Here is a 22,126-nt window from a genome sequence, read left to right as displayed (position 1 = left end):
AAGGACACGTTGCTAACTCCTCTGAACATAGGGTAAATAGTGGGGTTCTTGTGAGAGGTGATGCCGGTGAAAAACTTGGCCCCCGGTTCACAGCAAATGCACAAAAGCTCTGCCCCAAAAGCTGGGGACGTGGGTGCTCCTAAGGCTCTTGGCACCACCTGCGGAGGGGGACCCTGGCCTATGCCCTTTGGGTGACATACAGTTGGAATTTCTGGGACATTTTGATGGCCCTTAGGGCAAGAACATGGAACATTCTGGAATCCATTGGGGAGAAAAGCCCTGGAAAGTCAGAGCCCCAAAGCCTCCAGCTCAGAATGCCCAAAGTGTGTCACCAGCAGCCACACCGAGGCTGCTGGGGCTCGGTCCCTCCCTCCTGGAGGTGGTATGAGGCTACCCTGACGCCAGGCCTCTCCAGTTCTGCTGGAGTAAAATCATAAAATCACCGCAGCCATGGGTATCTGAAGAGGCGAGCAGCATGCTGGGGCCACAGCGCCTGTGGTGTCCTTGGGAGCCCAAGCCCTGTACCGATTCTGTGTGACTTAGGTGAGGCCCTGGACCTCTCTGGGCACCTGGGAAGTGAGGACAGTAATGGCCTCCCTGTGTAGTGAGCTTTGACCTCAATAATGAGTTAGCTGAAAAGCCCCCAGCATGGGGCTTGCCCTCCTGCCTTTGCCTATTCTGCAAGAGGAAGCGAGAGCCCCCAGCACCCCCATGAAGGCTTGGCAGGAGGACACCCTGTGCCCACAGGGGCAGAAGGGCCGAGGGTTCCGACGTGGTGGGGTCTTCTCACTGGTCTGCCTTTGTCCCCGGTGGTGGTGTCAGGGTGGGCCTGGTTGGTGCCTTCAATGTGCCAGGAACTGAGAGGACACGGGGACAGTAGGGTATGTGTGCGCCTCTGGGTGGGGGTGAAAGGGAGCCCCAGGTCCTCGATCTGCAGGGTGCTCCCTGTTGGGGGGGTATCAGGGTGCTGCCACAGGAGGCCTACTCTTGCCTCCACTCAGTCACACTGGCTCAAGGGTCATCTCTATGAAAGTGGGGAGATAAGAGGTTAGGAACGACCCTGGGAGCAAAACCAGCCCAAACTGCCTTTTCGTGTCCCCGTCTCTCCTGCGCGGTTATTTCTAAAATCCCATTTCAGCCCCTCGTATTGGAGGGCTCTCGCATACATCACAGCCCGCAGGCCCTCAGGCCCCGTCAGCAGGGGGATCGTGTCCCCACCCTGCAGGGGCTGACGTAAGCCTCATCGGTGTTTGTGGCTCAGTGTACACATCACAGGTGACCTGGGTCCTCACAGGTCATGTAGCTGAGTGGCTGTTCGGGGGCTGGCGGGAGAATCATCTGGCACTCAGGAGAAACACGTGCAGGATAAACCGCCAGCCCCTAATTATTACTTAGCATTCATATGAGCAGCATTATTTTAAAATTTGGCAGCATTTCTCTGGAGGGTTCAAGGTGATATGCAGCCAATTTGCACATTTTTTAAACAATGAAAACATGTTGGGAATTGGTTAAGCCTTCGTGGCGCCTCGTTGCCGGCAGAGGGAAATCCTCACCACTGGGCCGGGCTTTCCAGACCCTCCACAGACTGGCTGGCCTTCCACCGGCCTCCTGCCCACCCCACCTCACCTGTGGCAGAACTTCAGTTTGTTCCTGAACTCCAACTGCCATGCCTTTGACGGAGCTATGCCCTCTGCTGGGGGCGCCTTCCCCTCAGCCTTTCGTCAGGGGTGCCAGTTTTATAGCCGTCAGGACCCAGCTGCAGCATCACCTCTCCGTAGAACAGCGGTGGGCAAACTTTTTGACTCGAGGGCCACAAGGGGTTCTTAAACTGGACCAGAGGGCCGGAACAAAAGCATGGATGGAGTGTTTGTGTGAACTAATATAAATTCAAAGTAAACATCATTACATAAAAGGGTATGGTCTTTTTGTTTCAATAGTTTTATTCATTTCAAACGGGCCGGATCAGGCCCGCGGGCCGTAGTTTGCCCACGGCTGCCATAGAAGCTCTGACACTCGAGCCCCAGCCCAGGGTGTGACTGCCGCTGTCCGTAGGACTTTCCACTTTATCCAGCTCTGAGCTCAGAGGGCAGACCCAGACGCACATCCATGGCCCCATGAGTTCCTTAGATTTCATCAATTCCTTTTTTAAAATAAATAAACTATACAATGTATGTTTATTAGCTTATATGACAGTTTGTAATGATCTATCTGTTACTTATTGTGACTGTTTACTTCTTGGATGGGGCGGGGCACAGAGCTGGTGGGCAGCAAGCAACTAAAAAATAAAGCAAGGGCCCTGGCTGGTGTGTTCGGTGATTAGGGCGTCGGCCCTTGCACCAAAGGGTCTCAGATTTTATTCCCAGTCAAGGGCATGTACCTGGGTTGCAGGTTTGATCCCCTGGCCCTAGTCAGGGATTGTGAGGGAGACGATGTGTCTGTCGCATCGATGTTTCTTTCTCTCTCTTCCCCACCCCGCCTTTTCCACTCTCTCTAGGAAGCAATGGAAAAAAGTATCCTCAGGTGAGGATTAAAAGGTCAATCAATCAATCAAATACATGGTTTAAATGGGGGGGGGGGGTCTGTTACAGAAGGGAGTGCAGAGACAAGGAAGTCTTGCTCCCCTTCTTCCCAGGTGCAGTTTCTGTTTCCTTCTAGAGATACTGTGCACATGAACATTCCATGTTTTAAATATCCAGGGGTGTTCTGCAGCCTTTCTTGGGGTCACATCCCCTCCCTGTAGGAAACACACAAGCAGACACCACACACACACACACACACACACACACACACTATATATATATATATATATATATATATATATATATATATATATATACTGTCCCTCTGTCGCAGCCCATAAGCGGAGGGGGGGGATTTGGGGGGGGGGGGGGTGAGGAGACAAACTCTATCATTGGACTCTTCTTCTGTTCAATCTCAGGGTAGGTGTCCTCCAGGAGGCCCGCACTGAATCCGCTCAAGCCTGGTGAGACACTCTCCTAGAGTCCCCAGCCCCCAACCAACATGTCATAGATAGGTGTGTGTGTGTGTGTGTGTGTGTGTGTGTATACGCAAGTGCAAAGCAGTTGTGGGTATTCGCTTACCAGTCTCTTACTTAATCCTCACAACATCCTCCTAGTGTACAGATGAGTAAACCAGGGCTCAGAGAAGCAAGGAGGCTTGCCCACAGCCGCCTAAGAGGTGAGGTCAGGGGCTGATCTTGAGCTTGTCTAACCCCAACGTGGGCTTTTCCCACCACTGCATGACTATAGTGGCCTGTGTTTCCACCACCCCCACCACCTTTGAGCACCTGAGAAGGGACTCATCTGCATCTCACTCAGTTCAGAGCACCATCCATCTACTCACTCACACATCTACTCATATGTCCATCCATCCTTCCATCTATCCAACCCAACCACTCATCTATCCATCCACGCGCCCACCAATCCATCCATTCAAAAATTCATCCACCCACTCCTCCGTCTGTCCACCCATCCACCCACACATCCAGGCATCCATAATCTACCCATCCATCAGTCCATCATCTACCCACCCATCCATCTGCCTCCTACTTACCCACTTATCTCTCTATATATACCCACACCCCCTTGTGCCCACCCACCCGGGCAGCCAGACCACCACATTCATTGTCATAGCCCATTCACACGCAGGTAGGTGCACCAGTCTGCCGATGGGCCACTTGCCCTTGGTGGCAATGGACCTGGGAGGATGAGAGGAGACTCCAGAGCCCCAGGACCAGTGCTGGGAGAGGAGGGTGTCCGCTATTTTTGCTGCCCCTCCCCCAATCTGGCAGCCCCTCCTCCTGCAGCAGGGGCCCAGATGTCGGGCGCCTCCCCCGCAGCTCTCAGTCCCAGCAGCTGGGTGAGGAATGTGCTTCCTTTGTGTGCTAGCTACAGGGTGAGCAGGCCTGACATCTGGATCGTGTTTGCTGCCCTTTGGAGAGCAGGGAAGGTTTTCATTCCAGCTCTTTGAGCTCTCCACCCTCCCCCACTTTAACTCTTTGCCAGTACGCTGTAGAAGACCAGACTCGTAACAGCCCACAGGGCTCAGGGCCAAGGGGTCGGGGCATCAGTGGTCAGTCGGATCTGTGGGCTCCACAGCCCGACCAGAACCCCAGACTTTCCTTGAAGACACCAGCAAGAACATAATGGCTCTGACCTGCTTTCTACCCAGGAACCATGGTCACAGTTCATTTCTCATCATTTTTCTGTGCATATGTTTACTTACAAGATGGAGTTACATGCTTTTGTCACCTCCTTTGATTCTTACTCATGAGTCACTTTTCCAGATCATTAGATAATATTCTATCTATCATGGCATCATTTTTGCTAGTAGTGGGTATTTGAAATATAACACACACATGGAAAAGTGTGCAGCATGAACTTCATAAAGTGTCCCGATAACAAACATTACCTGCCCTGCCCTCAGGCCCTGATCCCCTCCCAGTCATTCTCTGTCAAGGGAACCACCAACCTGACTGTGACACCATAGACCATTTTGCCTGTTTCTGAACTTCATATAAATGGAAGCACATGGCATGCACTCTTTGGGGTCTCATGGCAACCACTCACTCGCATGTTTATGAGATGCATCCATGTTGGTGCATATGATTGTTCTTGTCCTTTTTCCTTGCTATATAGTATTTCACCATGTGGATCTGCCATGACTCATGACCATTTGACTCTTGATGGGCAATTGGAGGACTTCCCTTTGGGCCTTTGTGACAAGGTGGCTGATGACCACTCTGATTTCTTGCTGCTGACTCACATGGGTTTGCACATCTGTTGGTTCTGGGCCTAGGAGTAAAATCACTGTGGCTTGGGGTGTGTGATAGTTCAGGCTATTGGATACTGAAAAAGTTTCCAAAGTGAATGTAACTATAGCATGGTTTTGAAGATTCCATAATGTTGCATTAACCAGAAAGTTTCTTTAACAAGCCCTCTATTGTGGTCATCTTATTTATTCCCTGTTCTTCACTCTTACAATGCTATGATGAGCATCCTTGTAGGTAACTGTTGGCTGGCATCCTGATGATGACCTTTGAACACATTCGCTGAGGTGGATTTGCTTGTCCAAGCCAAGTCACCACCATCATGTTATAGGTGTAACATGGGCTGTGCTTTTCCAGTTCAAGAGGAGTGGGGAGCCAAGAGGCAGGAGGCCCTGATTCAACTTCAGTTTGCCATCTGTAAGTTCTTATTGGTTGGCCTCTAAGTTCCCTTCCAGCTCCAATATGTTGTAGTTCTCAATACTAAAATGTATCAGTTAGCTACTGCTGTGTAATAAATAACCCCCAAATAGTAGCTTGAAACAACTACCTTTATTTGGATCATAGTTCTGCTGTTTGGGCTGGCAGTTTAGTCAGGCTTATCTGGGAAGTTCTGATCCTGGTTGGGCTTGCTCTTGGGACTGTGGGAAGATGTGGGTCTGTGGTCAGCTGTGGGTTCCAGATCAGCAGCTCTGCTGATTGTGCCTGGCCACCCCACATGACTAGGCCCTCAGCTGGGACAACTGCCCCATGCATATCTCGCCCTCCAGCAGGAGGGTCAACAAGAGAGCAAGTGGAGCCAGCCTCTGTGTCCAGGCTCACAGTTGACTGACATCACTTTTACTGCATCCTATTAGCCATACAAAGTCCCAGGGCCAGCCCAGATCCAAGGGAAAAAAGCAACTCTGTCTCTGGATAGGTAGAGCCGCAGTCACACTGCAGTGGGCCTGGGTCAGGAAGAGCAAATAATTGAGGCCACTTTGCAATGCATCCACCTCAGAGGTGGAGGGGATCTTAGTAGCTGTAACCAAGCTTCCTTGCTGTGGGATAGGCTCCAATAGCTCCTTGGTCCTCAGACACAGCATGAAGGGATGGATGTCCTTCCCACTTACACACATGGGAGCTGCTTGAAGGGACCACTGGCAGGGGCACAGGTCCTGACCCAAGCCCGAACCAGGTTCTCTCCCACCACAATGGGCCAAGCTCTCAAACATGCATAGATGGGATCCAGGGCAACAGAGGGCAGGTAGGAAGCACACTCTCTCTTAGTGTTCAGCCAACAAACCTTCATGGAGGACCTACTAAGTGTCAGGCGATTGTTCTGGGGCCAGTACAGAGAAAGACAAGACCGTGTGATTGGGAAGACAGGCAGTGGGCACAAGGACCAACACAGCCAATGATTGGTTCCAGGTGCTGACAAGTGTCCCAAAGCAGAAAAAATTGGGTGACGTAGCAGGAAGCACAGGGGTGGGGGCAGTTTGAGTTGGGTGAGCAGGAAGGCTGCTCTGAGGAGGGGCATTTGAGCCCAAACCTGAATGATGAGAAGAAGACAGCCCTGCTGTGATGTGGGGCAGCGCCCCAGCAGGTGCAGAGGTCCCAAGCAGGACAAGAGCGAGAGCTGGGCCCAAGGACTGTAAGGCAGTCAGAGCGCAGGAGCTGTGCAGGGTACACTCAGTCCATCTGCCACCTATTGAGCAGTTTTGCCCCGGCTTCTTTGATGAGCCCCAGACTCATTTATAGGCATAACATGGGCTGTGCTTTTCCAGTTCAGAAGGGGTGGGTGGGCCCTGCTGGAGGGGAGTTCTGGTGGGATTGGGTCTGGTCCAATTTTGCAGCATCTCAGTGGTAGAAGGGACTTTCCCACCCAGGCATACCGGCTCCCTTCACCCTGACAGGATGTCATGAACTCCTGCTTACGATGGTGGGCAGCCTGCCCACTGCCAAGTGTCCCCCTGTATCTGCGAGGGTGCTTCCCTGTGCCCCTGGGACATTCTCTTGTGGACTCTCTCATGGGACGGAGGCTGGCTGGCCCCTTCTGGGCAGGCTCTGAGTACATCCACAGGGAGAGACGAGCGCTGCCACCAGCCAGCTGGGGGCTTCAACCTTTGAGCTGGACACACATGGGGTCTGCTGTGTGATGGCCATGTGGCCTGGGGCTAGTGACGTCACTAATTTGTGCCTCAGTTTCCCCATCTGTAACTCGGGATCCTAACACCTCAGGGTTTTGTCAGGAGTGTTGAATGGGAGAGGTGTTTCAAAACCCCCGGCACAGAAACAGCTCTTAGCAAAAGAGAAACTATTCACAATCGAAGCTGTACCCTAGCCGGTTTTGCTCTATGGATAGAGCATCAGCCTGCAGACTGCGGGTCCTGGGTTTGATTCCTGTCAAGGGCATGTACCTCGGTTGCAGACTTGAGCCCTGGCCCTGGTCAGAGTGCGTGCGGGAGGCAACCAATCAATGTGTCTCTCTCACATCGATGTTTCTTTTTGTCTCTCCCCCCTTCCCTTCCACTTTCTCTAAAAATCAATGAAAAAATATCCTCAGGTGAGGATTAAAATAAATTAATAAATAAAAGCGAAGTTGTGCACACACACATGCCGAGGACAGAGCCTTCCTTCCAGGACCCCACAGCAGGGTCTCCTCTGTGCCGCACGCGTGCTGGACGCCTTCCCTGGATTAAGGAGTTTTGCCCTTCCTGTACTCTGTGGAGTGGGGCCTGTTCCCATCCCCATTCTGCAGGTGAGAGCACTCAGGCCCAGCGTAGAAAAGCCACTGCGCTTGCGGCTGAGAGACTGAGGCGGGAAAGGAGGAAGGCCGACCAGAACCTGCCCCCTGATGGCCTGAGCCATGTAGTTTCCAGTTCCCGGGGCCCTTCTGGGCTCCTTATTTAAGACCATCCCCACCCCAAGAAGCAGAGTTACAGGCCCTATTTACCAGTGGGTAAACTGAGGCTCGGAGGCCAGCTGGGTCATTTCCCCGAGTTCACAGTAGTTGGTCACAGAGCAGGATGGGAACCCGGGTTTCCTGACTCCTGGGCCAACATTGTTGTCATGGTGACCTGCAGTCTTCACAGTCATCACCCACAGGCCTGGGGGTCGGGGTCCCTGGGGCCAGGAGGGGGGGCTCCATACCGTGCTGTGGGAAGGGTGGTGGCAGGCAGAGGAGTAGCCCACCCGGGTCAGGCCCCAAGGACTGGGCAGGGCTGGGCAGGAGGCCCGCCTGGAGCAATGCAGGGAAAATACTAATCCTTGTGTTTTTGTATTATTACTTATTCATCGGGTGGTGGAGGCCTTAATAGAAACCAGATGTGGGAAGTGACTCAAGTTCCAGCGCCTGGGACTCATTAGGCTGCGCCACCCCCAACATCCCCGGCTTTGCCGAGGTCTGGGATCAAAGATGAGTGTCCCCCTGACATTGGCCTTGAGGGCTGGGGGATGGGTCCCTCCTGGTCAGACCCACCCATCTGGCTGTAGGGTTGGCCCTGAACACAGGCAGCCCCTCCACATCCCTTCACCATTGCCCCAGCCTGGGAGCCCCCTGCCATCTCTGGTCCCAGACCCCTTTGAGATGTGGCTGCTTCCCGAGGGTTCGGGCCTAACTTTTCCCTCCATTTATTCCCTTTAAGAGGGCCCAGAAGAGTCGGGGTGCCCACCCCCGCCAGGAAGTTTGCTCTCAGTGGGGAGATCACCTGGCTTACTCAAGACCCCAAGGTTGCAGGAGAGGAGCCCCCACCCACTCTCCAGGCAACCCTTGAGGGGAGGAGGGTGGGCATTCTAGGGGCCAGAGCTGCCTAAGCAAAGGTTTGGAGGTTCAAATGCCCCCTCCTCCATGAGAGAGAGTGGGCTCCCCCTCTCTCACTGCTCCTCCTGTTTGCATCTTGAATTCCGGCCACTCTGGGGACGGGGCCCCTCTGTGAACTGGTAGAGTAGCCTGTCTCACCTCTCCCTGGCCGCACAGCCGTCAGCACAGGGTGCACGGGGTCTTCCCAGAGACGGGGCCCTGCGGGCACTCAGGGCACCCAGGCCTTCAAAGAAAGACTTCCCTGCACCACCCTGTCGCTCATGGCTTTCAAGGTCCCATGGATATGAGGCCAGAAAACCTCCCTGGGGCCACCTGAGCCAGAAAGGACATCACTCTTTGTGTGGACACGAAGGGCCCCGTGGGCACTGAGCACTCAGGAGGGCTGCTCCGAAAACCAGGGGACCCGGCTCCACCCCTCACCGAACTGCTTGCTGCTCCAAAGATGGCGCCCCCAGTGGCTGACCCCAGCCTGGCTCCCCGGGCTCACTGTGCTGCTTTGGTGTCCATGGCTCCGTTACATCTTCTAAGGCAGGGGTCCTCAAACTTTTTAAACAGGGGGCCAGTTCACTGTCCCTCAGACCGTTGGAGGGCCGGATTATAGTTTAAAAAAAAAACTATGAACAAATTCCTATGCACACTGCACATATCTTATTTTGAAGTAAAAAAACGGGAACAAATACAATATTTGTATTTGCATGTGGCCCGCGGGCCGTAGTTTGAGGACCCCTCTTCTAAGGGATCCTGCCCATGGGGGATGCCCTGATGCATGTGTAGCCTGATTTCTCCTCAAACACACTCACACTTTCTATCTCTTCCGTGAGTTTGGTGACAGGCTTGTGGGAGGATCAGGGGTTATTTGTAATTAGAAGGAGCCAAGCACCATTGTAATAGGAGGTCTGTGAATGAATGGATGGATGGACTGGCAAAGGGATGAAAATCCTGGCAGGCATAGCAGTGTTTAGGAATCAGAGCCCTGAGCCAGGCAGCCTCGTTGAGCTGTGGCCTTGGGTGAAGCCATGACCTTCCTACCCCAGACACCCACCTGCATCAGGACGTTACCACACAGAGAAGGTGGCCGGGAGGTGACAGTACTTAGGGGCGGACTTTGAGGCAGAGGGCTCAGGAATCGTGACTGGTAAAAGGAAGCCTGGGGGGCCGGGAAGCCTGGAACAGTCTCCTGTTGATGGGCTGTCTCCCGGGGTCCTCTTGGTCATAATTCAGCAAGTATCTATTGAGTACCTCCTGTGTGCCTGGTACTGTCCTGGACTCTTGGTTTTGCATTTGGGCAAAGAGGTGGAGGATGCAAGCAGATCTCCAGGTACCCAGGGGAAGGAACTCTTGGCAATGGGAACAGCCAGGCAAAGGCCCGAGGCAGACACAGCCAAGCCCACAAGGGTGAGGTGTGGGAGGGGAGGGCAAAGGGGACAGCCAGTCACAGAGGACCATGTGTGCTCTCAAGGGCACTGGCTGGGACACAGGCAGCCACCTTTACCCGTCTTAGGAAATGTGCCTTAGAGGGCACTTCCCACTCCGGTTCCCAAGAAACTCGAACAGACAGGTTTACCTTGGCAGGATTTAAGGTAGTGGCCCGCTGCCCACAGAGGCAGAAGCTGGGAATTCAGAGACGGGGGGCCGTATCCTGGCTCTGCCCCCCACCCACCTGCAGAGCCTTCACCTCTCAGGGGATGGTGGGTACGGGCTTGTCAGTCTCACCTGGTTGTGGAGGACGTGGTGAGGGTAGCCTTGGCCAGACAACCTCACAGAGGGATTTCCTTTCCTTTTGCTCATCTGCACTTCCCTGCAAGGAAGAGGCAATGTTTGCGAGATGCAAGAGGAAAATGACTGGACCACGGTTACACGCTGGTGTCCTTTGGTCCTCACCACCGTCAGAGTCACCGCGATCGCCAGGGACTGTGGCTGCGCATGTTGCTCTGCCCTCTGAGCGCTCTCTCCTTACTCCTACTTACAGATGTGGAGACTGAGGCTGAGCAGCTGCCCAGAGTCCCTGCTTGCTTTACAGAAGAGGAAACGGGCACGTGTCCTTCCTCCGGTGCAGGGCCCCCCACACCAAGCTCACCCGGCAGCCCTGGAAAAGACTCTGCTCACACACTCAGTACTTCTGAGACCGGCCTCTTTGTTATGCTGGGGACTTGAGAGGGGCTGAAACCTTCAGGGCCCCTCCCCAGCCCCCCATGGACCTCAGGAACCCTTGCCTGCAGGTCAGCTCCTGGAGAAGGGCACTGGGGGGCAGGGGGGCTGTGCCCAACCCAGGAGCAGCACCTGCTCAGTTTCTGTGTGGGAGCTTGTCCCACGACCCCACAAAAGAGTGGCCTCCGGGGCCAGGCAGCCTGGCTTCAAGTCCTCGGTTTCCTCACCTGTTCACCTCACAGGCTTGCTGTAGGGACAAGATGAGGTGGTTCGTGCAGGGTGCTCAGGGCAGGGCCCTGGCATTGTTGCCTGTCAGTCCCTGTGCAAAGGGCCTGAGGCAGCAACAGCTGAGATTACCTGTTGTTATCTGTCAGTACCTGTTGGTGCCTGTGCAGAGAGCCTGCGGCAGGTTACCTGTCATTACCTGCTGCCTTCCTACATCCCCCGGCTTTTGTGAGGGTCAAATGAGGTAGCAGTAGGAATCAGACTACAAAAGATCAAAGCGGGAGCTTGATATTTTGGCAGCAACGTGGATTCAAGGAGGGCAAAGCCGGGAAAATGAGCTGTGCTGATGCTAGCAGGTCCTCCTTCTGCAGAGGGTTCTAGAACCCCAGGGCTGGGAGCCCTGGTTGATGGCCAGTTCTCAGCCAGGCAGTGTGGGCTGGGAACCACAGGCAGACACGGACAGTGATGGATGGGGTGGCTTGTTCCGGCACATTCCGTGTTCTTTCCCACCAACTCCGCCTGGCCTTGGAGAGCTGCTTCCTCTGTCGATGGATTAGTGACATTTCGCTGGGAACTGGATACCCGTCTGGGAAAGACACAGGGTGTCCCTCGGGCCCTGGGAGCACAGGGTCTGGGAATGTTCTTTAGTGCTGGGAGCAGCGGGCAGGGGGCGGGGAGCTCTGACCGTGAACTGGAGCAGGAAGCCCAGATCCCAGGGGCTGGAGAGGACAGGGTGCTTTTGCCCACCCTCTCCCCTCTCTCTCACTAGGATGTCGTGAATCGCTCCTGCACACTCAGACGATATCAAGACACCAGCCACTTCAGGAACCAGCATCCCTTGTGCATCCATGGTGGGAAAGACAACAAAGAAAGCCCCTATAGGGGGTGGGGGACAGCCCATTAGAAGATGGATAAGTGCGGGGGTCCAATGGCCAGGGCAGGCCTTGGTCTGCCTCTCCCAGGCTGGTGACCTTGGAGAGCCAACACCTGGGCCCTGACAGCGCTTTCTGGGGACGCTGTGTGGACGTGCAGGGCACGAGCCCAGCTCCGACTGGGTCTGAGGACACCTGAGAGTGGACACTGGAGGAGGGAGGGGACAAAGAATGGGGAGGGAACGAGTGTCTTGTGGGGCTGGCCCAGGTTTACGGGTGGCGGTTCGAACTTTGGGAGCTCTGCCCTCTGAGCCGGCTCATGCTGGCCCCCTCAGCAGCCTCGGTGGGAAACGGGAAAAGCGTGGAGCACCTAGAAGCCAACAGTAGGGCCCTCCCCTGGATTCTCCCATTCCCCCCATACCCTGGCCGCTCCTGCTCTCACTGGCTTATGGGCACAGGGTCCCTCCTGGACGTCCCTACTCTGGCTGCCTTGGGCAGGAAGGTTGTGTGAGAGCTGCTGGGGGTCTGAGCCTCCCAGTGAGTCTGGGGGGACCCCGAGCAGCCTTAGCTCAGTATGAGGCCTTGAAGGGGGGAGCCAGCACAGGGAGAACAGAGTTGCCCCTGTCTGGTGGCTCCTTAGAGTGTAGAGAGGCACCTGTGTTTGCCCCGGGGGTAAGGCCTGGTGAAGCCCGTGTGCCGGGAAGCCGCTGAAGGGGTTTAGGCCAGAGAAGCCATGTGCGCACTCCAGACCCGCTCCAGCTGCTGTGCAGAGCCCTCAGTGGCCCCCGCTGCCGTGCAGGCATCTACACTCGCAGCCCAGCCCCAGCTGGCCTTCCTTCCCGATTTTTCTGTGCAACTAGAGGCCCTGAGCACTCGCCTCTGGCCCTTGTGCTCTGTTCCTTGCCCACGGTGCTGGTCCTCCTCATCTCCACACCACCTCTGCTCTGCGCTGAGGCCCGCCGTTTCCTCCTTTCCGAGGCGGGGTCTGGGCTGGGCAGCCTGAGAGCAGGGACCCAGCACATGAGCTGCTCTCTAACCCTTTGCCGCATTTCACTGAGCGCTCCTATGTGCAGACCCTTCACCTGATCTCATCGAACCTCCAGCTGCCCCTTATGGAGGCGCGCAGATGAGATAACTTGCCCTAGGTCCCCTTGCCCGGAGGGAAAGAGAGCCAGGACTCAAACAAGATTCGAGAAAGACTCATGAGCTCCCGTGTGGCGCACCTAGGGTCCCAGCATGCTCAGGACCCACAAGCCAGGCAGGAGCTGGGGCAACATGATGCCTCTTCTAAAAGGAGAAGGGTGCCTGTGGGTGACAGCCACGAAACCCTGCAAACCCATGTGACTGCAGGGAGGCACCCATACTTGCTGTGTGCCCTTGGGCAGATCACTGCACCTCTCTGTGCCTGCGAAACAGGGGGCTTTGGTGAGAATAAAAGGATTGATGACTGTCCAGTGCTGAGAGCAGGACCTGCCTCCTCTCCTACGCCTTGCGCCTGCCTCCCCCTCCTTCTCACCCAAGGTTGCTGGGCACCAGCGGAGCTCTGCCTGCTCCAGCCTCGAGTCCAGCAGGCACTATGGCATGAGTGTATCCTGAGCCCGCTCTCGGGCTGTGGAGATAGTGCGATGTGTCAAGCTGTCCTGCCTGGAACCTTCCTCTGCCTCTCTCTGACCACTGAGGGTCCTGTTAACAAGCTCCGTGTAGGAGTGTCAGTACGTTGAGTGGCCCTCCCCAACTGAAGGGGTTTTCCTTTATCGGCTTTTCTGGTCTGTTTAGTCTCTGAGGCTTCCGCCAAGCCCCAGTGTGGAAGGGCTTTGGAAAGTCAGAACAGGCCTGCGGCCCGTGTCCCAGGTTGGCATCCGAAACACCCTTCCAAGCATGCTGGTGGCACTGCCTGCCCTGGGGTGGCCTGGTCAGATGAAGGGCTGGCCAGGACAGCCTGCACCCTTAGGGGTGGCCCAAGGCCCACGGCGGCCAGCCACGCTTGCCTTCTTTGGTTGTCACCAGGGACTGGCCACCGGCCCTGCAGCCAGGCATGGTGTTGACGGGCCCCACAGCTGCAGTGCACATGTGCCCAGCCATCAGCCTCCTGACAGGCTGGCTGTGGGGAAGGGGGAGCGGGGTGCCCGGCGGGAGGGAGGCCAGCGGCTGCAGCTGAGTGGACAGCAGGTGCTGCGAGGCTTGGTGACGGCTGATTCTGGCTGCTTCCCTCCGTGGGCCCAGCAGGGCGGGGCTTCCCTCTCACCCCCGGGGCCCTGGAGTGTGGAGGACTGTGAGAGCCCCTCCCTGCTGCTGCGGACGGGTGGGCATCTCCTCTCTGTGAGGGGGAGGTAGGGAGAGATGAAGGGAGGTTTGCACAGCATTGCGCATGAGAGAATGGTCCTGCCATTTGTGAGCATTATTAATCACCATCCCCAGAGGCGGGCCACCCCCCCACACACATGTCTATGTGTCTGCCTGAGCAAGGGGCGAATGGGGGGAGAGGAGAGGGGAAAGAACTGTAGCCACATGGTGACTGCTAAGGGGCACTGAGCCTTGACGGCCGTTCTGCCCCACCATCTCCCTGGCTCTGGATGAGACCCCATCAGCGTTAGCAGGACGAGCTCAGGGCAGGGTGGCTGTGCCTCTTTACGTAACAGGTAGAGAAAGTCCACCTCCACGGCCCTGAGCAGCTGGGCCATCCGAAATCCCAGCCTCTGCTCCCAGGTCTTTGTGGCCTACGCGGGCGGGCCCTGGCTGACCCTGTGTTAAGATGGAGCGGGAGGTCCAGTGCTCACCCCCTTCCACCTTAAAGAATGCCCAGGCAGCTGCTGGCTCAGGGTCTGTGTGTTTGGCCAGAGTAACTCGGAGGCCTTTTCCTCTGGGTCCTGCTTTGTGGGGCCGGGAGCTCAGGCCCCACCCAGGTTTCATTTTGCCACTTCCACCCTCTCCCCGCGCAGCTGGCCCCTAGCAGAGCATCAGACCACAGACGACTTTTGACCGTTTCCAGGGCCTCAACCCTTGGGCTACAGACCACACCTTGAGTGGGCAGACCGAGGCCAGCCTGAAACTGGCCATGTCCCCAGCCTGGCTGCTCCCAGGAATTGCCCAGGGCCAGGAGATGGTTATAAAGGAGTTTCCACCACCCCGTGTCTCCTGGAAGACCCCCATTCCAGCCTGAATGGGGCCTCAACCCACTGCAGCAGCCTCACCTGGGGCCCTGATTGGAACACAGATGCCCACCCCACACCGGCTTAATCAGAAAGGGGAGTGGGGAGGCCAGCATGTGCATCTGAACAGGCCCTTCAGGAAGTGCTGGTGGAGGCTGCCTCAGTGGGTGCCGCCCGACTCCCGGGTCCGCAGTACCAGAGCGCCCACCACCCCAGCCCATGGAGGATCCAAGCCCCCGTGCTGGCCAGCCTAGGGCTCTAGCAGCCTACCTGAGATGGGCTGACCCAAGCCCACCCTCTGGTCCCAGGTGGGTGAGATATCAGCCACCTGTGAACACACCTGGGGCTTATCTGGGATTGGCCAGGCTCTGGGGCCGGATCTGGCTTTGTGGGCAGAGACGGAGCCACCTTGGGTCCAGCTGGGTAACCGCCACCTGGGTCCCCAGCAGCACAGTCTCAAACCCAGCTGCTGGGGGCCGGGGCTTTTCAGGCACGAGGTGTGGCTGGGGAGGCGCTGCCCGCTCCCCGCTCCGCCTGCTTCACTGGCTTTTCTCTTCTTCTCCCCTCCCCGCACCCCCGCACAGCAGTGGACAGGAAGGAGAAGAAGGCTGCCGCGATGCCTGACTCCCCCGCGGAGGTGAAGACACAGCCCCGGTCCACGCCCCCCAGCATGCCGCCCCCTCCACCCTCTGCGTCCCAGGGCACCACACGGCACTCCTTCACACCCCACACAAGTGAGTAACTCCGGGGCTGGGCACCACATGGGGCAGAGCAGAGAGATCTCTGGGGCCCTTGAAGTTGCTGAGGTGCCAAACCTCATTTCATGCTAATAGAGCCGGTGCTCCGGTTCCTGTGCCCTAAACCCTGAAACATCCACTGTTGAACGGCCCTTGAAAGGTGGGGGCCCATCATGGCTCAGAGGCCAAGCTTTGAGGTTCAAATGCCAACTCTTCCACTTCATAACTGTGGGCCCTTGTGCAAGCCACACAACCTCTCTGGGCCTCACATTCCTCATCTATACAGCAGAGCTGGCTGTGGCCCCTGCCTCGCTGAGCTGCTGTGCAGACAAGTGAGTTCATAGCAGTTCCTACCCAGTGGCCGGCATATCGTGAACATTCCATCAACGTTGGCTGTTATGTTGGGACTCGGAGCGGGTTGGGGCTTCCCGGTCAGACAGCAGGTTACGCAGTGCAGGTGAACTCAGTCAGGCCTGCGCCCTGCTGGAGAGCCAGCAGAGGCGGCTCTGGTCTCCGAGGAGCTCCCCACGGGCTCTCATACCAGGGGCTCTGCAGCCAGGCCGCCGTGGGGGGTGCAGGTTGGCCAGAAACTGGGGTCAGCAGGGCCTCAGCTGCCAGCAATGTGGTGGGTAGAACAGACCCTTAGGCAGTGCCTCGCCAGCCGTGGGTACATCCAGGTTGAGTGTCTCGACCCTCACAGCAGCTCTGGGTCCTCCGGAACCCACCGCCACTGCTGGAGTCTGTTCCTTAGAGTCAGAGAAGTCGGGGGCGCAGTGATTTGGGTCCCTGAACAGTTGGGAAGGAAATCCTCAGGTTTGGGCCAGGGGCTTAGCAGTGTGTCCTAAGGGTTTCTGATGGGCATTGGAGAGAATCCGTGCACCACCTCCACGCCTCAGGACCCTTCCCAGGCTTTGAAACCCAAATGAAGCCTCTCTGGTGTGGCAGGAGCCACGGACTCCTTAGCTCAGTGATGGCGAACCTATGACACACATGTCAGAGGTGACAGGCGAACTCATTTTTTTGGTTGATTTTTCTTTGTTAAATGGCATTTAAATATATAAAATAAATATCAGAAATGTAAATCTTTGTTTTACTATGGTCCCAAATATCAAAAATTTCTATATGTGACACGGCACCAGAGTTAAGTTAGGGTTTTTCAAAATGCTGACACGCTGAGCTCAAAAGGTTCGCCATCACTGCCTTAGGCTGTGGCTCCTGGTCCTCACTGGGCTAAGAAGTAAGAGCAGCTGTCTCCAGCCAGGACCCATAGCTCTGCCCAGAGCGTGGGATGAACCACAAGGCCGGTCTAGATCTCTATGTCTGGACACAGAGGGCGCTGGGTGTGCCACCCAAGGCTGGCGGCCCCAGCTTCGTGGCCCAGCCTCCCTCAGGAAAAAGGCATTGGCTGTGGGGTCAGGCTCGGCCCCTTATTTGTAGGATATTGGCTTAAGCCAGTCTCCTGACTCTCCGAGCCTCAGTTTGATAAATGGAGCGATATCACCTGCTGCCGTGTGTGGCAGCCTGAAAACAGGGACATCTCAACACACAGTAGGAGCTTAGCGACCAATACCTTTCCCTACACCTTCACTTGGCACAGAAGGTTCCGGCTCCCCCTTTCTAGCAGGTCTTAGCTAGGGTCCCCATGCATCACAGAGACTGGAACAGGTCCTCAGCTCTGCCTCCTGCCCCAGGACGGGCCCAGGGCAGCGGGCTCTCACTCCACAGTTCTCAGCCCACAGGTCCGCATCTGCCTTTGTCAGCCACACTAGAAGGGGCCAGAGGCTGGGCTTTCTCCCACACACAATTCTTGCGTGGCGCTGGCCGCCTGGTCACCCTGCCCTCTCTTTTGGCAGAGTCAGTCCTCACCTCTGAGTGGAACGCAGGCAGCATCTCCATCTACTCAACAGCTGCCACCCCGTCAGGGCCCCGTAGGTAGAAAAGGGGGGCGTGAGTTGTATTTAACTTCACAGCCTGCACCTCAGCCAGGGAGAAAAGGAATGACTCCTGCAGGGCAGCAGCAGCTCCCAAGGAAAGGCCATGGGCTACCACCTAAGGCAGTGGTTCTCAACCTTCCTAATGCCGCAACCCTTTAATACAGTTCCTCATGTTGTAGTGACCCCCAACCATAAAATTATTTTCGATGCTACTTCATAACTGTAATTTTGCTACTGTTATGAATCGTAATGTCAATATCTGATATGCAGGATGTATTTTCATTGTTACAAATTGCACATAATTAAAGCATAGTGATTAATCACAAAAACAATATGTAATTATATATGTGTTCTCCGATGGTCTTAGGCGACCCCTGTGAAAGGGTCATTCGACCCCCAAAGGGGTCGCGACCCACAGGTTGGCGACCCACAGGTTGAGAACCGCTGACCTAAGGTGACAACCCACCTCGTGTTCGGTCCCAAGCAGGAGAAGCCAACAGACACTTGAGGTCAGGCCAAGGCTCTGAGGCTCATGGGCACATGCTTCTCCCTCAGCCTACTTTTCTCCAGGAGCCCATGTTCCAGAAAGCAATGGTCTGGGAACCAGATGTTTCAGGTTGGGGACAGGGCTAAGGTCAGCTGACACCACCCCCGTGTGCTTGCAGGAGGCCTGTGAACAGGTGTGCGTGTGGGCAGAAGGCCTGCGTGTGGCTCAGGGTGCTCCCCTTACACCCTCCCATCCCCGTGCGCCCCCACCACTGCGGGCTCATGCCCCTGGATTCGAGGTCCCGGCTCTATTTAGAGCACAGAGGTCATAAGAGACAAGTAATTCTTTTCTAAGCTGATGCTTTAGTTTCACTGGGCTGCTGGGGCCATCTCTCTGGGTGTCAGGCCACCTCTAGGTGGCCTCAGATTTGTTTCCTACCGAAGAATTCCCTGAGAGCGGGTGGTTAACCATGTCCATGCACCTGGCTGGTGGCAGCCTGAATGGACGCTGTGCTCAGCCTCGGATTCCTGCCAAGAGTCTCTCCAGCTTCCCTGGGACCAGCCTGTGAGCCAGGCTGACCAGAGGCTGACCTTGAACCAGGGCTGGAGGGCTGTGGTTTTCTTGCCCAGTGACCGCCCTAGGCACAAATTCATTTTGGAGTTGAAGCTGTGGTGTGGCCAGGGAGATGGACAGGGGGACTGAGAGAACTCTGGGGAGGAATGTAAGGAGCTACTCTGCAGCTGGGAGGACCCTCAAAGGGCTAACACTCCAGCCTGCCCTTGATTGCCCCATGTGACAGGGGGCTCACTTTCTGATTACAGCAGCATAGCCTGTCTCCTCTGGCCTCCGCTCACTAATTCCAGCTCAAACAAATCAAATCTTCTTTCCTGTTTGGTGCTTCCTCCCCTCATTGCAGTTCGGTCCTGGGCTTCGTTTTGGAACCATCATTGGGTTGTCTGTCGATGGAGACCCCTAGCCCTGATTCATAAGTCAGCTCAGGCTCCGGGTCCCTTGAGGATGGTGCTGAGTGGGGTCAGCAGGCACCTTCCAGGAAGAGAACATTTTAAGAACCAGGTACCCCACTCATGCAGATGGAGATGCCAGAATTCTTGTAGGCCCCTGGAAGGTCCCACCAGAAATGTCCTTAAGAGATCCCATAATCAAGCCCCATCATGTAACAGAGAAAGCTGAGACCTTCAGAAGGGAATGACTGGCCTAAGGTGGTGACAGTCCCAATCCCCAAAACTGCTGTCATAAAGCAGAGAGGGGAGGGCCGATTGAGGCACCCCGCAGGGCAGAGCCACCTGCCCGTGGCCCCCTTCCTCACAGAGTGTTTTTCTTATTTTGCTTACAGATCGAGAGGACGGGCCTGCGATGTCCCTGCCCCACGGCCGTTTTCATGGCTGCTTAAAATGGTCTATGGTCTGTCTTTGTAAGTAAAATAACAAAAACCACAGGCCTCCCAGGAGGTCCTCACCCGCACCCTCTGCCTGGGAAGGCCTTGACAATGACCCCACTTGCCTACACAATCCACTACTGCGTCTGCATGTCAGTGAGGTCTGCGGAGAGAGGTCCGAGGGGCAGGCCCAGGAGAGCAGAGCAGCCGGAGTCCTCAGACCCACAGTCACCTCCCAGCCTTGCTCCTCACGACTTGTGTGACGTTAGGCAGGTGGACACCTTCTGTGTTCCTTTTCCCCGATCCACAAAACAGGGCGGATATGGCCGATCCCAGCGTTGTGAGAAGGTAGAATGTCAATGCAAGTCCGTAGCTTAGCAGCTCAAGGGCAGACCCCAGCCTGGGTCAAATCCCAGCTCCTCCTCTTCCCAGTGGGGCGACCTTGGGCAGGTACCAGCATCTGTGCCTCAGTTTCCCCATCTAGAAGTTGTCATATGCTGCTGGTGGAGTCGGCGGGAGGCCTGGCACATACTGGGTGCTCAGTGGACATTATGGTCACTAGTGGACATTTCCATCAAAGTGCTCAGGCCAAGGCCGATGTCCATAACAGGAAGTTTTCATGGAGCGATGCTCAGAGTGATGTCAGCCAGCGTCAGGACAGGCACCCACTGCAAGCCGGTTGGACTGCGCAGCCCAGGCGTGGCTGCCGTGTAGCTGCCGGCTCCAAGAGGAGGTGACATAATGACTGTGCATTATTTATGTCCTGTGATGCGTGGTCCTCCTTGCCATTATTCTGTGATGCCTGGCCTTGCTCTTGGGTCCGGCCGTCGCTGCACTGCAGCGCTATCAGGACGGTGTGATTCCCAGCCCCAGAGCTGCTTCTGCAGCAGGGAGAGGGGCTGGCAGGGAGGCTGTTTGTTGGTTCATCATCCCAGCCTGACCCCCGCCCAGGCCCAGGGCTGGGGAGCTGCGGGGGTGCTAGTGTGTGCCCCCAAACCTCAGCCGGGGACACGTGTGCGGTCTAACTTAGTAACACACCTGTTGTGGAATGAAAGCACTTGTGGCCGGGGGTTATTTTCGGCGTCTCTTTAGCAAGCTGCTGAGACTGCCCGGCAGCCTGAGGGAGGGAGCACGGGCCAGCGAGGGCAAGCAGGCCTCCGGGAGGACCCAGGCACCGAGGGCAGGCTGGTAAGGGAGCTGCAGGGAGGCTGGGCCCAGGCTGGGCCAGGGGCCGTGGGTGGGAACCCAGGAAGCATGGACAGCCACACATCTTAGAAGCCTCTGGAAGGTCCAGACCCCAGGTGATAGCCCAACTCTGCCACTCGGAATGAGCCCCCCACCGCGGAGAGGTCTCCCGTGGCAGTGGGCCATCTCCTGGCCTGGCTGGTGTGACCGCTGGTGGCCGTCATCAGTCTTGACCAGGGTGTGTGTGTGTGTGTGTCAGGGTCCGCCGTGGGGTTGGCTGGAACTCGCTGGTGAGACAGAAAATTAGCACAACAGTGGAGTCTTCTGGTCTGGCCAGGGTCCTCTGGATGATGCCTCAGACGGGGGGAGGACGGGGCCTCTTCCTGTCCTGTGTTTGGAGTTCTCTCTTCATCCCAGAGTGAGAGGGAAGGCTGAGCAAGGCGCACCTCCCTGCGGGACTATTCCAGAGCTGGTGTCACTTCTAGGGTCCAGAAGGCGCTCCTACGATCATCCAGACCAGGGAGGCAGACAGGTTTCCGCGCGCATTGTGTCAGCCCTGCCTCATCAGTGATTTCCGAACTTCTGCTAAGTGGGGGCCAGTTATTGATGAGTGATCACCCACATGTGAAAGCAATCAAGGCCAAGCGTTTCTGGCTCCTTCCATGGGTAGAAGAACAAGCGTGGTTCTCTCAGCCGCAGAAGCCCGGAGCAGAGGGGCCCAGCACTGTGGAGTGGGGAAGTGCCGCCCCTGGTTTGGGCCAGGGGTCATTTGCATATAAAGAAACCAAGGCCAGGCCCAAGTCTCACCCCCATCTAAGCTAGTGCAGGTGATATAGGGCCTCAGGCAGGGTGCCCACTCCCAACCCCGTGCCAGGAGTGCCCACAGGTGTAGGACGAGGGAGCAGGCAGATGAGCATACAAGGGGCTGAGTGTAAGAACAAGAGTGAGCTGCCTGGAGCAGGTGCCGGTGTGGTAGCCAAGGATGCAAGGTGTGAGCGGCTCCCAGGTTTAGCAGTTGAGCCTCAGGCCTCCCAGAAATATCCAGCTTCCCCACCCCGAGTCCCCTCCACCCTTACCAAGGGCCCTGGAAGCCTGTGACCTCTGACCTCTCTGTAGACCCTGGTGGTCATCACTAGGGTTTCTGAGGCTAGGGGACAACGATGCAAGTGATCGGGCACAGAGGGCCCCCTCGCCTCCAGTGTGAGAGCTTGTCACCCAAGCCTGAGGGAGGAGGTGCTGTCCTGGGACCATTTCCCAGCACCCCTGGCCTCTGCCAGCCCTGGGACACCCTGGATGATACCGCCAGGGCCTGGGTAACTCACAGCCCTGCTCCTGGGGCCCCTGCAATGTGTGCATGTGGGTCCCTTAGGTAACTTGCTGGTTCTCCACATACAGCCTGTGCAAC

At 56.3% G+C, this 22,126-nt stretch overlaps 1 protein-coding gene across 4 annotated transcripts in view; it reads left to right on the top strand.

Moving 5' to 3' along the window:
- Window positions 1-22,126, top strand: part of CBFA2T3 (CBFA2/RUNX1 partner transcriptional co-repressor 3) — a 152,128-nt gene that overhangs the window by 113,534 nt on the left and 16,468 nt on the right. For 2 of the 4 annotated variants that reach the window (XM_081108404.1, XM_081108406.1), the window contains exons 2-3: window positions 15,567-15,716; window positions 19,495-19,572. In XM_081108404.1, the coding sequence (XP_080964530.1) occupies window positions 15,567-15,716; window positions 19,495-19,572 (228 nt within the window). The remainder of the gene's footprint in view (window positions 1-15,566; window positions 15,717-19,494; window positions 19,573-22,126) is intronic. The other 2 variants (XM_081108405.1, XM_081108407.1) reach the window with 1 other exon arrangement.

Source organism: Myotis nattereri (assembly GCF_964212035.1).
Source record: "Myotis nattereri genome assembly, chromosome: 15".
NCBI lineage: Eukaryota > Metazoa > Chordata > Mammalia > Chiroptera > Vespertilionidae > Myotis > Myotis nattereri.
The sequence above is the reverse complement of the archived record's forward strand: the minus strand, read 5'-3'. Positions and strand labels throughout refer to the sequence as shown.